The following is a 14,604-nucleotide window of genomic DNA, read 5'->3' as shown; positions in this document are numbered from 1 at the left end:
TGAACTGAATGAATCATGGCCAACTGATTTGTTTGGATTTAGACAAAGCAGTTCCTTCTCTACTTCTTCCTCAGTAACAGGGTCAAAAAAGAAACTTTCATAAAAGATATGAATGATGTATTTACCGGTGGTATTTTGCTCGCGAGGTTTGGCCCTACATTTGTGAAATATTCATTAAATTTATTTGCTATTTCAACTTGATCAGTTATTTCTTCCTCGTTAAGTCAAAAGTATCAGGTAATACTGAACAATACTGCTTGCTGATTTTCTCTTATTAATGGCTTCATTAATAAGAGCCCATATTTGTCGTGTGTTGTTCTTTGTTGTTTCAAATTTTGGTTTGTTCGATCTTTTTTTGGTTATTCTAAGTAGGTGATGAAGTTTTACTTTATTTCTATATTGTTTAAACTTAAATTTGTTTTCAGCTGTTGTAGTTTTGATTGACTTTTTGTACAGTTAGCCGGCCACGCTTAGTAGTATAGCTCTGCCAATTCTTGGTATTCCCTGCAATTGAGTAGGCATCTTGACTTATTTGTTCTATATGGGGACGTTAGAATGTATCAAGAATCTTCTCGAGTGTGAGTGCGTGTGCTGAGTATGTATGTAGATGTCCTACATCTAAAATGTAACTAAACACAGACAACTGTCTAACGTATAAAACTACATATGGACATAGGCACTAGGGATTTCCACCTTAGATATTTATATTTAGTTAGTCTTATTAATAACTATAAAACTTTAAATTAACTAATTATACTTATAATATATTATATAGGAAATGTGAAATATTAAAAGAAGTCGTTCATTGTCTCGTCAGGCAACGCTCCTCTCCAAGAGCGTTGCGTGATGAGACAAAGAACGGCGAGTTAAGACTGGTAAGGTCGAGGTCCGGTGGTAAAAAAGGAGACTTCCCAGCGGTCTTCGAGCAAAATGGTTGTTCGAAGGGGTTAGGGAAAGTAGCAAGTACATTTAACTTCAAAGGGAGGAAGGGGGGGGGGGGGGGGGGGGGGCTCTGGCTAACCAGAAAGGGACCTCTTGCAGTCAAAGTAGTTTTATTACTATAGTACTGTTCCAATTGTTCAGCTATGTCCTCAGTCTACACACATTTTGGAACATCATTTGTCTCTTCAAACCCATTTCAGTTTCCCTAAAATAAACCGAGGAGTTCCGATGGAAAGCGCGACGCAAATCTCAGTACCGCATCAGTTCAGTAATCGATCCGCCACTGTCGCCTTGTTTCGACAGTTACTCAGTACCAGTCGAGTCAGTACCGGAACTTACAGTTTTGCGTGTCTTTTTGTCTCAACTTAAGATGCATATTATATAAAAGAAACAGTCGCTGAAAGTATATCTTAATGGATTAAAGATCGAGTTCAAAGTACAAACTGAAGAGTGCTTTGGGACCTTATAAAAGATAGGTCAGACAAATCACTGTAAAATGTTGCAAGGAAAAAGTGCGACAAAGAAAAGAAAGCTTGCTGGAAATAGAAAGATAACCTAAATTTTACGAGGAAAAATGCTCTGTTAATCCGTCAACGGAAAATGTCTAATAGTTTGGAATGTTCAAAAGTAAATACGATGTATATTTTATCTCTCTGCAAGAGCGAGTATCCGTTCAAGAGTGCAAGAGCGTCTTGGTATCAAAGAAGGGAGAAAAAAAAAACTTATACTAGAACCTCACAAAAAATCCAAGAGTTGTGTTCGAAACTCTGTATTTATTCTGATCCTAATTATGAAAGGTAATTATGAAAGAGCTCGAAGATTTCTACGCAGATTTCTACGGTATACTGAGAACATTCGACCAGATGATAGTTTAACTTTGGTTTCTTCATGATCAGCGTCCTGGTCCACCTGTGAAGGAATAAAGTAGAAGAATGGTTTAAAAGCCGTCATTCCCTTAAGGAAAACAAGTCACCATGAAATGATGGACTCACAGTGGAATTTTATAAAACATTCTGGACTGTTTTAGTCTAAACTGGACATATGACTATGAAGAACTATCAATTTCACAAAAGCAAGCCATTATTACTTTAGTCAGACAAAAAGGGGAAAAGATAAAACAGAAATCGCAAACTGGAGACTTGTTTCTTTAATAAATAAGGATACTAAAATTGGCTCAAAAGCAATTCCAACGAGATTACAGAAGGTTATGCCTAATATTATACAACAGTCCAGCGGCCCGTTTCTAGAATGTCCCGGTAACTTACCGGGCCCGATAAGGATCTTTGGTGATAAATAGCTTTGAATACTAAATTTTAAAATCTCATAATTCTATGTAAACGTTGGCCAAGTGCCGTGTCTGTAATCACTGTCTCTTCGGCGAAAAAACATTTCAAAATATACTTATCGGGCCCAGTAAGTTACCGGGACTTTCGAGAAACGGGCCCCAGGGCGAATACCCAACTGTGACCTCGCGACGAGATTATGTTGATATTGGGTTGGCTTTAATTTGAAGACGTGAAAACTGCAAAGGACCGCGAACGATAATGGGGACTTTCGCAACCACGACGGCAACGCCAACAAAAACGTCACTTGAAAATACAAGTTCGTGTTACTTGTACTACTTTGCGCTTATTCCAATTCGTTCAACTTCTACAATGTGGCCGAACTATCCAGTAACAGAACTGGTGGGAACGGTGTTCAAGTTAGCACAGAGAATGAACATTTACTGTAATGTGCTCACGTTCTCCATAAAACCTTGAATTTGGGCATTTCACGTTGTTGTTTGGCCCAGGATGGCGACGAAATGTATCAAAATTTGTAATGCACGTGCACAGCATTGTGTAGCTCATTAAGCCTTTTCTTTATTGACGTTTTCGTTGCCGTCGGCGTCGTGTTTGCGTAAAGTCCCTAATGCTGTAATTGAGCCCAGACCATTCACGGACACAACCGAACGGACACCGACCCGTTCACACCTCTCTCCTCCGCAGAGGCTCCGCTGAGAAAAGGGAGTGCAGGCGTAAAATTCCGTTATCAGCTTTTGCGCCTGCACTCACTTCGTTCAGCGGGTACAAATAACGCCCCATCGAACCTCTGCGGAGGAGAGAGACAGTGACCATGATTCCACGGTCAGTATTTTGGAAGAGATTTGTAAAAGGTGTAGTAGTCGGTGAAGTGGTTCTCTTTCTTGGGACATACAGAGTATGGCATCAAATGAACACTAGTAGAGGTATGTAAAAATAGAATGTTAGTTTAGAATAGGGCCTGTTTATGCGCTGGTCAATTCGAAACTCCAGAATCGCCGGCGTAGACTGGCTTGTTCGGTTATGTCGTACCCAAGATGACCCAGATGTTTCTTTTTCAGTCGATTCGTAGCCAGATTTGAGATCGATTCCTACCCAATGTTCGGTTGATTCGTATCCAGTTTCCATTCGATCCAGACCGTTGACATATAGACTGCAAGCAGTCCCTTTCTGGTTAGTCGAGATGGTGTACTCATAGCGCAGCGAGACTGGAGCGAGGAGAAATACACAAGAAGAGACTGGGGGAGAGAAGGAAAAGAAAGGGACTGCGCTCTTAACTGTAACAAACGCGTTCGAATTTCCCGTCGCTCCAGCAACGGAAAATTCCGATTGGTCCATAAACAATAGCTGCTTTCAGACAAGTTTGATGTGTAATTAACTTCTTCACACGTTTGATGTCAACACTTCAGATCACTAGGAAAATGGCTTCGGTGTGAGAGAGAGTACTAGCAGCAATGTGTTTGTAAATTTAAGCGATCAACTCGGCGGCTTAGTCCTAAAAGAGGAACAGAAGAAGCTAGCAGTAGAAGCGCTTTCGTGGAAAATATGTAATGGTCGTTCTTCCCACTGGTTTCGGGAAATCCATTATTTATCAAAGCTTCGACTTTGCCAACACGGCCTCGATTGTGGTTGTTGTTCCGTTTCGCAGTATTTTCCAAGACCAGTTGCAGTCAAAAGACTTTGGTTTAAAAGCAGTTGCCTTCAAGATAGAAGATCCCACCATTATTAAAAGACATTTGTGCCAACAAGTACAATGTAATTTTCGCATCTGCGCGGAACAAGCTTTGTTGGCAGAATTCACCGCAGGATGCTTTAAAATGATATAACAACAGCTTTCCAGTTAATTTGAGCCACGCTCTTAATTACACTTTGGACGTTTGTGTCGTCGATTTCTTTTACTCTGGGCCCTGAAGAAAAATTCGAATTTTGGCCTTTTCAAAGAAGCTCGGCGATTATTCCCCTTCGCTCCTAATGTTCTGGCCCAGTGTTCTGGTCATTGAATAACAATGCGGAGTTGTTATCTATTAGCTGTCATTTTTAATTGGATTTTTAATGGGTTTAACGAATTGTGGGCGGAGTTACCCTGAACGCGTCCGTTACAGCTAAGAGCGCAGTCCCTTTCTTTTCCTTTCCCCTTTTTTCGGCCTCTCCCCAAGCCCCCTTCCGCTCGTTCGCTCTAGCTTTTTTTCGCGCTCGGCTATTTCGCGCAACCTCTCGACTATCCAGAAAGGGACTGCTTGCAGTCTAGTTGACATATGAAGGGGATAACTGTGCCATAGAATACAAACATGTTGTTCAGCATAAGATTAGTTGAGGGGTGGGGGATGGGGGGTGGATTTCTCAGGTAAATTTGTGACAGCCGGAGCTAGTTTGCCCCTTACATTTTAGGGGCTGCATTGTGGGCTGTCTAATTTTTTTGTCAGTTTTAGCCTCGCAGGACTTTTTGGGAGACTGCCAACTTGCCTTCATTCATACCTCCCTGTTAAACTGAGTACCTCACCCCTTGTTTGGGTTTCTATTTTCTTAAAAAACTTGAAACATAAGCAAGCGGAAATTAAAGTTAATAGCCGACGTTTCGGCGTCATCGTGACACCATTCACAAGGCAAAGTGGATAAATTAATGCGAAGATTTCTACACTCTACAGTCTCTACAAATTAGCATATTAACAATGGATCACAAGTTCTTCAAGTAAATACCTTTGTGCGAATCGAATCTGTTTGCACGTTTATGGATGGTTTAAGTTTTCTTATGAAAAGCATCTCCTTTATTAGGCAATCAAATTTGTTCGAACATTTAGCTAGCATGTGAAATTGTTCTGAAAGACAAGGAGGTATGTTCGAGTTATGTTCACTCAAGTAGTGTTTACAAATAGACAATGATTTTTGTTTGTGTCCATCAATGCGTTCGTGGAGGTGGCCGCAAGTGTAACCAACGTATCCTGCATCGCACAGGTTACATTGAAATTTATAATGTGACAATGGTGTCACAATGACGCCGAAACGTTGGCTATTAACTTAAATTTTCGCTTGCTTATGTTTCAAGAAATCATTATTGATCAAAACTTAAAAAAACTTATTCTGGAAATTAAAATTAAAGGTCACTGCCAGTTGTAATGATAGTGATAACACTGGGTGTTTGTGTGACAGCCTTTATTAATATCCCCCGACCCTTGTAAATACCATACACTTGCATGGCTTACCTGCAAAATGGGTATCTCCACTGGTATCTCTGATTGATGTGTGCAAACAGCTCCCACTATGTAAATTAAGCTATGAAAAAACCACAAGACTATATTCATCCATGTCATGGTTATTTGTACAATGATAAAGATGAAATCACCCAAAGACCACAATTACATCATCACAAGTTTGACCTGCCAAAGTAGGTCAATGGTATGCATTACTAGACCAGAACTGTAGTCATGTTAGGTGGTATTACAACCAGATATATTTAAGACTTCTGTCACAACAACATCTCTAAAATTAAACACTAAAAGATGACCTGCATACGCTCAAACTTCCCATAAGCAGACACCCATGGGACCAGAAAAGTGTCTGCTTAAGAGAGGTGTCCACTTATGGGAGTTTAAAATGTAGAATTTGTATGTAGCTGAGAATTTGACCAAGTGTCTGCTTATGAGGGCTGTCTGCCAATGGGAGGTGTCCGTTAGCAGAGGTTCCACTGTACTAGTGTCATAACAAAAAATCTAAATGCAGTAGTTATAATACTATCTATTTCACCTCAAATATTCATTAATTTTTGTGCAGTGTAATGGCAAAAGCAAAATTGTATCCAAATAAGTTGGACCTGCCCAAATTAAGAACAAAACCTAAAAAATGGGTCAGAAACATGTTACCAGATATCAGAACTGCCACTGTAACAGTAATAACCGGATCTGACCTTTAGAAATGATTATCAAATTTATTATTAATTCATGAAGAGAAAACAAAAGTAAATCACTACTATGAGGGAATGTGGTCTTAATTATCATAACATTTGAGGGCTTTTTACTTTCACCATCTGGAAGAATTATTTATGGTTTGAGAGGCTATATCAAACACGTTATAGAATGTTTCATCCTATTTCCAAACACCTCAAAGCTGGTCAAAAAAAAACTTGGCTGTGTCTCGTTTTTTCTATTTCCTCATGTTTGATGTATTACCTACAATATAAGGAGCACAAGCTGACAGTCAATAAAGGAGGCGAACTAGATTACAAAACAGCATGGGAAAGGACCTTTTTTTGTTGAATACTGCACCATAGTTTACTTAAATGCAATCAAAGGTTATTTCATTTAACTTTTGCCACACAGTGTGAACATGAATGAAGGTGGAATCTTTGGTAACCAAAACTATACCTGACTCCAAACCACATTGGGCTAAATATTTAGCTTGTGAATACAACCTCTTCGCATCCAGGAGTGATGAGAGGTGGAAATAGTATTGGCAAGTTTCCAAGACATAGTAATAAACTTACATGACCCCTCAAAAAAAAATTTAAGAAATGCCCACCCTGTCCCCCTTCTAAGGCTCCTTTTTCCTCTATGATGACCTGCAAAAGACAAATCTTTTCTGGTTTTGCAATCAGCAAATATCACTCCTCAAAAAAAGTTTTCAAGAAGTACCCACCCCACTTCTCTCATAATCCCCCTGACAGATTACATCACGCAGACTTATAACCTGTGCACAGCCGCCTGCTCTCCGCAGTTTTATGGAGGAGAGCAGGCAGCTCAGGCAGAACTTGTCCAGTACGATATCCCAGCCAACTCGTAAACTGTATATTAGTCTTTTTCCATCTAGACATTAACCAAATTACAACCTTAGACAACGCTCCTTTTACAACCTCCTATAGATGTACACCGAACATTTTAAGCAGTCGTTCATTTCGGTAATGTACTCTCCCAGTGTCAATGCATAATTCAATTTATGGCCTTTATGTAAAATTTGTTTTAAGCCTTTTGTTTACTTTTTCCTGGTATTATATTAGCGTTAATTTAATCTTTTCCTTCCCAATCTATTTTTACGATGATCTAAATTAGTAGAATATTAAAATATTAACATTTGTAAATAATGCAATTCAATTGGCTGCAAGGTAATTTTGAAATAAAGCTATATGTATTTAAAACTATCTATTTGCATAAAAGAAGTTGTCTAGTTTAATTTAATGCAAGATGAACAGTGAACACTACAGTATAAGTCACATGACATTCAAAATAAGTTTGCATCATTCTTAGTAGGTGTTTATTTGACCCATCAAGCTTCACACCATTTCAAAATAGAATTAGCTTTTGGTTTTATTACGTCGAGTAGTTGGGTATGAATCAACTGGAAAACTGGGTACACTGGACCAAAAGCGGGCTAAGAAATAATCAACTGGGTACAATACAATCAGGTTCTATTGTAATCCCCCTCCCCCGAGCAGGCCAAAAAGAGCTGTTCAAAAGCTGTACCTTCAAGTGCTGAAATGCTTCTACTTTCAGCTTAAATCAATATAAACTGTTCATGCTATCATCAGAAACTCTTTTGAAGTTCGTGCGAGCCCAAGAAGCGAGAGTCGTGATAAATATGAAAGTTGAGAGAGGTGATCCGTCGGTTTGGAAGGAAGTGCACCAGCGGGGGAAACAGATTCAGCTGTGTTTGACATTGGGCCATGCATGCCAAGACACAGGGTTAATGTCCCATCCACAAAGCCAGAGTCCTACTAGCAAAGAGCTGTGTATCTCCCTCTTATTGATCATTCAAGAAATGAATGATAGGCTCCTATCACAGGGGGATCGCTTCGTAGGTCTGTATCACCTCCCGTGAACAAAACTGCAAGGATTAAACAACGACATCCAAGATGATGCGTGCGGCGTAAACGAACGAACTGACTGACGAGAGAGTAGGACAACGAAGATGTTGCGGTGGAGAACAAAGTGGCTGGATTTACAGGAGAATGACCAGCAACCCTGGCTGACACTCTCGACTACATAAATGCAACTCTTTATCGAAACGTTAACACCATCCTCACGATCCTTCTCACGATGTCTGTGTCAACCGCAACTCTTGAGCGCAGTCGTAGCCCGATGCGTAGAGTCAAGACTTATCTACGGGCAACCATGAAGACAGAGCGACTCTCGGCTCTTGCTCCAATGCACGCGCACAAAGACATAACCATTGACGGGGAGGCCGTGGCTTGTGGTTTTCGCGGAAAGAAGAACAGGATACTACGAGAACTTCCAATTCCCATAAAACTTGACTTGAGATACTTAGGTCGTCATTCAGTCCAGTAGTACTGGTTATCACTTCAAATTAGATCGCGTTTAGTTGCTGAGAATTCGTGATATTTTTTATAATAAAGTGCTTTATCTTATATATAAGCCTCCCTGAGCTGTAATGAAGCATGAATTGAACAAATCATAGCCCTAATTGACCCCCCCCCCCCCCCCTTACCCACTCTACACTGGCGAGGTATGGAACGGGCAAGCTTACAGACCAAAAATGGCTAGCTATGCCCCATATAGCCAACAGTAGTGATGACTCACCCTGCGGAAATAGTTTGGAGTACGAAACCATGAATGATTCTGCTTGGGGAGATGCAGTACAAGCGGATAAAAGCAAAAGACATAGCACATCAACATCTTGAGCGTGTGTAAATTATGGTGGACAAACCTCCAATGACAAGAAGTTTGGGCCTAGCGTTGTATAAATGTAGAGTAAATGCTAGAGTGCTATGGGTGTTCTATACAAAACGAGTTATCCACCGTTTTCAGGACCCTGCTTTGGACCTCACGAAACCTGTGGACTTATGAAGCTTGTGTATGGTATTATTTTACTTTATTCTTTCTTGGTGGGATCAAATGTGACCCAAGAATGGGCAAAATTGTAGGTTGCTGGAGTATATCTTTTATTCAAGTGATACACTGATAATCTAATTTATCAGTAGCTTAGATGAAATTTAAGTACAACCTGGACCCACAACAGCAAATTTGATATTTTTACGGTGCCTACTATTGTTACTGCGCATTCGTTCTGCGCATCGCGAGATAATCGGGTTTCCTATGGGTGGTGCCTACTAATACAGGAATATTTTGCGCGGTTTAAATTTATACGGAGAAAGCAGAACTTACCAAATGCTTTTGGTATCTCAAAAGAAAATTGGGGGTAACCTTGCGTTTTTCAGAGATAATTAAGCTTCAATTTAGGAAAAAATCCCATACATTGCTTTATATTTTGGCGTTTTTTTAGAGATATCATTGCTTAATTATCTCTGAAAAATGCATGGTTACCCCCAATTTTGTTTTTGGATTCCAATAGGCCTTGCTGAGATCTGCTTTTCCCGCATAGTCATAAACTGCACAAAAATACTTCGGTATTAGTAGGCACTGTCCTTAAAACTATTTTGTTGTGGCTAAAAATCATTTTGGCTTAGTTAAACTTGAGCCAGGGGCTGGTCAGCTGTCCATCTGCGAAGTTGTATGCGGGGGAGCTCTCAGGAAAGTTCAGGGAAAACTGTTTCGCCAGTTTACATCGCCTCCCCAAACTTGCTAATCAGTCACCAAATGCGTCAAGGTGCTATGTAGTGGCTAACAGACTCACGGGTTACCGAACTTGCTCTGGCGGCTAGCACTGATCTTTTGGGCTTCAGTTGTTGCTGCATTTGTTCCATGATGACATATTAAGTGACGGCGTCGTCCTTCAACTGCACAGAAGCAGCTAGGTCCTTCGCTAACTGGTAAGGTACCATGGGAAGGATTTGTCAGAAACTCTATTTGCCATGAAAAAGAAGTCCAGCTGTTCTGTGTAGGGCTCCCAATCCATCCCAACGACAAACCTTGTCACCTTGCCGATGGCTTAACCCCCTTTGCTCGGTGCGGCATTCGGTGTTTCGTCTGGCATTTCCCTACTGTTTACCTGCTTGTGGTGTATTTAATATGAGACAAACTCTTGTTTTCCGATAGTGCTTGAAAGTGATAAATTCCATCCTTGTCGCCAATTGTTATGTATTCACATTAAATCGCACAACTCAGATCAAATCATTACCAAAGGCATAGCCCGCAAACAGGCTTCTCGGCGCGTTCAGATACGTTGATGATTCGAAGTTGTATTTGTTGTTCGCGGTCAAGGATGCGAACGCATAACAATGGCTTACCAAGATTGCGGCGTGGTTGCTATAACACACTGATAACAGCCTCCTTATCAACCCAGATGAAACCAGACTCTTAGTGATTAGAACTCGTCAGATGTTGAAAAGGCTCCCTCCTGATTTTCATGTAACTGAAAGACATGAAGCCCATGGGATTCGAAGATCCGCTGTAACGTTCCCGATGTGGGGTTCACTGTTTTCACAAGCCCGAGCAACGGGACACAACATCAACTCTCACAACGTAACGATTCTATCCACAAAAGACCACACCATCAAACGTCACGCTTAGGAGGTCATTTTCATTTAACAAAGAAAATCTTCCCTGAATAGGGACGAGGGACTGGACCTCCTGGTCATTTACAACTCGCTCCTGGGACTAATAAATGATCTCGCCCGCTGATTATTCAGATCGCTGACGAAGTTCGAGTGATTCAAACGAAATACGCGAAAGTGAAATATTTTGCTCTGAGTTTTGGAATTCTTATAACGTTAATTTTACATTATTTCTGCAATCATGAGGACGGTCAGCTCTTCTGGTATTATATGAGTGTATTCGATTGTTTGTAGACGTGTTTTACCTTGGCACCCAAGTTATAAGATCGCAAAACGAACTTTCTATTACTATGGTTGCACTCTTTTTAACGAACTATCTTGATGGTATTTCGTATTTATTTGTTTCTAAATCTTTTATTCGTACATAGTTTTCTATCTATATTATTATCAGTATTAGTTTAAAGTATATGTATATTGTAGTTTTAGTACATTGTTGTGCTCAGGGCTCCCATTGATAACATACAGCTTTTTGCATCTGAAGGGGCTACCCTGAGCGGTATAAATCAATAAACGTTCTTCTTCTTCTAATTATCCTTTCCCCGTGAGGGGCTTTTCAGGGGTAATGAAACAAACCATACAGAAACAAACATAATTAAGAAACCCAACTGACAAGAGTCGGACCAGCTGGCTATTTCCAAGTGAGGATGAGGGGATGAACTAGGAACTACCAGGGAACAACTCCAGCTATTGTTCAAAGTGGGACTTGAATCTGGCATCTCCAGAGGATAAGTAAGACGCGCTGACCTCTCAGCAACATTTCCTCCAGTTTCTTGTACATCAACAAAAGTATATCATGTTTATTTCACTTTTTCCTTGGTCTTCTGGCACTGATAAAATTCTAATAAATTATTCTCAAGAGAGCTTGTGTGACAAGCAGAAAAAGTTCGATGAGCTAGACTTGATTTTCGTATCATATTCTCTTAATGAATATGAATATGTCCCATAAAAAAAACATGTATTTTAACTGCGGGACTGCACCGGCATTGCAGAGGTCATGGGTTCAGTCCCGTTCAAGCCTGAATTTTTTACAGGCTTTCTTTTCCCAACTGCTTAAGTTTCGTAAATGACTGGAGGATCTTTTTTCTATTTAACACATCCTCTCACTTAGCACCTCATTATCCATAACCATATTTCCTAAGCTAAAGAAAATTTCGGTAAATGAATCTGTTGACACAAATTTGTAAGATTATCATGCTTATCTATGGTACTGTAATTACATGTCGCAAAACATCAATAGGATTGTAGATGATGTGTTAATGGGATCCTTTTGTGCAGCAGTAACTTGAACGTTCCTTGTTGGTATAGACAGGAGTTTTACACAACTTGTAAAACCCATATGAAAACTACATCTAGAACCCAAGTGGCGTATTTTCTATATCCTCACTAGTGAGGATAGAGCTGATGTCATTTCCCGCTTTTTCACGGTTGTTTGTACAAACATAAGTGAAAAATTGCAAGCGATGAATTTGTATATACAATAAAAGAAAATTACACGGTGGGTTGAAGATATGAATTTTATTTTCTCGTGTTAAAAACAATAATTTACTTGTTCGCATGTGGAGGCCAACTAGAAAATCGGATGGTTAACTTGGCCTCCATCCTCAATCTACCTTAAAATTTTCAAAACAAACTAAACAAATTTAACCATATAAGAATGTAATTAAAACACTCTAATTAATCTTGAGGAAAATAAAGGTTTTTGTTGTTGTTGTTTACTCTTAAATAAAATTTATATCCTCGCGCCGCCGTGTAATGTCCTCTTTTTATTATGTTTTACTGTTGTCTCAGCATTATGTTTATAATGTAACTGTTTGTTATCAGAAAGAGGAAGGATGTAGTGCAATAGCACCCAAACCCTTTGTTAAGGGAGAAAAGTGCCTGGCATTATTTTGTTGTCTTTCCCAAGAGTTGTGATAGCGCAATAACTGTTTCACGAAATCTAGTTCCATCCTTTATTACAAAGAAACTAAGTCTAAAGTTATTCTCACTTCAAGTCATTCAAGACATAATTTTCACAAAGACACGAAGGCTCTTGAGAACGGTTATTAATAATTGAATAGCAATACCCAAATTCAGAGTTGTGTTTCTGGGTGTAATCAGACTGAGAGCTAGCCTGAATTGATGGCTACAATACAAGCACAAGAGATGTCTTAACTTCCTACCCTCGTTAACATGCAGTTTTCTTTTAATTTACACTTTGCAGATTACAGGAAGTGGATGGGTGACAACTTCCCATCAATTCTAGAAGGTGAGTTTTTCTTTTCTGTGAAGGCACTTTAAAGACATTATCGATGCTGTTTTCCAGCCTACTTCGGAACCATTTTGAACATTAAGATCGGTAAATTGTTCCAATCTTTGATGATTTTTACAAAGAAGGAGTACTTCAGGGAGTTAACTGATTTCGTTTGGTGTATGCATGGTTAGCTCTAGTAGTAATTGAAGTCAAGGCCAGTCCAATGACTAGCCAACAACGTTTTGAAAACTGTTTTGGTGACGAACACGGAAAGTATAACTGTCCAATGAAATCTCCGACAACAACCGTTGCAAGTGGCTTCAACTAGGTAAAGAAAGCTAGAACGTTGATGAAGTGAAGGGGAACTAATCAAAAGCGTGACTTGTTCGGCCGGATTATCCCTCAGAGACTTTGCTGCAGTTGGGAACAAAATTAAATGAGAGCAAGACTTGAAGTGTAGCTGACAAATAAGTTTCAACTTCTAGTCACCATAGCCCTCAGCTTGGCATCCCACAGTAGAGTAGTAGGGACCTTCCGATCAGAGATTTTCTTGTTATTATATTATATTATGTTGTGTTATTATTATAGTACGAGTACGGCTTTTCAAATCCTAAATCAGTCACATCCCTAAAACTCTTGCCCCTTCCCGTTACCAGCAGATACGAAGACCATACGAACAATATTGATGTTACAGTGGTTCACGTAAACTATATTTGAAAAGTCGTACTCGTACTCAATCTCGTGCTCGCAGTCAAATCTGAAGGTCCCTTATAACAACTGCGTGGGACCGGCAACCCTTGGTTGTTCGTTCGTCATGTGATCTTTGTTTCTTAATCCGTGGCGTAAAACCATTGGTGTAGGAAACGGCCTCAAATGAAAAAGTGAAATAAATAAAATAAGATATAAAGGCTATATTAATCTAGGTGTGGGGGGGTCAGTAGTAATACGCATTTTATGATTGTTTGTTTGTTTGCTTGTTTGTATTTTTGCAATAAATGGGCAGTATTCAAAAAATGTAGTAAATTGAGCGAAGCTTGTTTGTTTGAAGTTAAGTGTGAAGTTCTTATTTTCACTTTTCAAAGGCTTTTACAAAGCGGCAGAGATGGGCGGTTATAATGGAGCACGTGAGGCTGATGCAGAGGCCTGGGGAAAGTAGAGTGGTTACACAAAGATGCATCAGCGACTGCTTGACGGAGTTTAACAAGGCATTATACAAATGGCAGCAATGACCATATATATGGAGCAAATTCTAGATCTTGAAACTGAAATTGATGTACAGTAAATGGATAGTAGAAAAGCATGGGTTCCATTTTTGAACTCTCTGTGAACGTCTGTGAGAAGGTTAGCAAAGTGAAATAGAGTTGAGAACAAGAAGTCCCAACTTTAGCATGATACGTTTTGCACGGTGAGAAAGGTTTCTTTTCACCTCTTAGCTCGAAAATGACACACTGATTCGATTGGCAGCTTTTTTATAAATATTTGTCGGAGGCCCAAAATCGAATTTTTTCCTCTGGGGTGGTAGAAGGGATAGGGTCAAAAATGACCAAATTTTGAAGTCGGCATTTTTCACTCGTTTAAGTCCCTAGGGACCTCGGGGTGTCGAAAAAAGCACTAAGGAATTTTTAAGTACAAACAAAGCCCTGACAAAAAATTTTAGTTTTCTCCCAAAA

General features: G+C 39.7%; 2 protein-coding genes across 2 annotated transcripts in view; both read left to right on the top strand.

The window, feature by feature from the left end:
* LOC146489322 (uncharacterized) overlaps window positions 1-14,604 on the top strand; it is a 219,254-nt gene that overhangs the window by 54,141 nt on the left and 150,509 nt on the right. The window lies entirely within an intron of this gene.
* Window positions 3,019-14,315, top strand: LOC146489327 (protein CEBPZOS-like). The gene is made up of 3 exons (XM_085108058.1): window positions 3,019-3,169; window positions 12,905-12,949; window positions 14,017-14,315. The coding sequence occupies exons 1-3, from the start codon at window positions 3,058-3,060 to the stop codon at window positions 14,088-14,090; spliced, it is 231 nt and encodes a 76-aa protein (XP_084964184.1). The 5' UTR covers window positions 3,019-3,057; the 3' UTR covers window positions 14,091-14,315.

This window comes from Pavona decussata, unplaced genomic scaffold, assembly GCF_977016875.1.
Source record: "Pavona decussata unplaced genomic scaffold, jaPavDecu1.1 SCAFFOLD_6, whole genome shotgun sequence".
Taxonomy (NCBI): domain Eukaryota; kingdom Metazoa; phylum Cnidaria; class Anthozoa; order Scleractinia; family Agariciidae; genus Pavona; species Pavona decussata.
This window is presented reverse-complemented; position numbering and strand designations above follow the sequence as displayed.

Bases quoted from the DNA above. Each gene is read 5' to 3' on its own strand.
- LOC146489327 (XM_085108058.1), top strand. From the start codon at position 3,058: ATGATTCCACGGTCAGTATTTTGGAAGAGATTTGTAAAAGGTGTAGTA. The intron at 3,170-12,904 runs GTATGTAAAAAT...TACACTTTGCAG, and splicing joins TCAAATGAACACTAGTAGAG to ATTACAGGAAGTGGATGGGT. The intron at 12,950-14,016 runs GTGAGTTTTTCT...CACTTTTCAAAG, and splicing joins CTTCCCATCAATTCTAGAAG to GCTTTTACAAAGCGGCAGAG.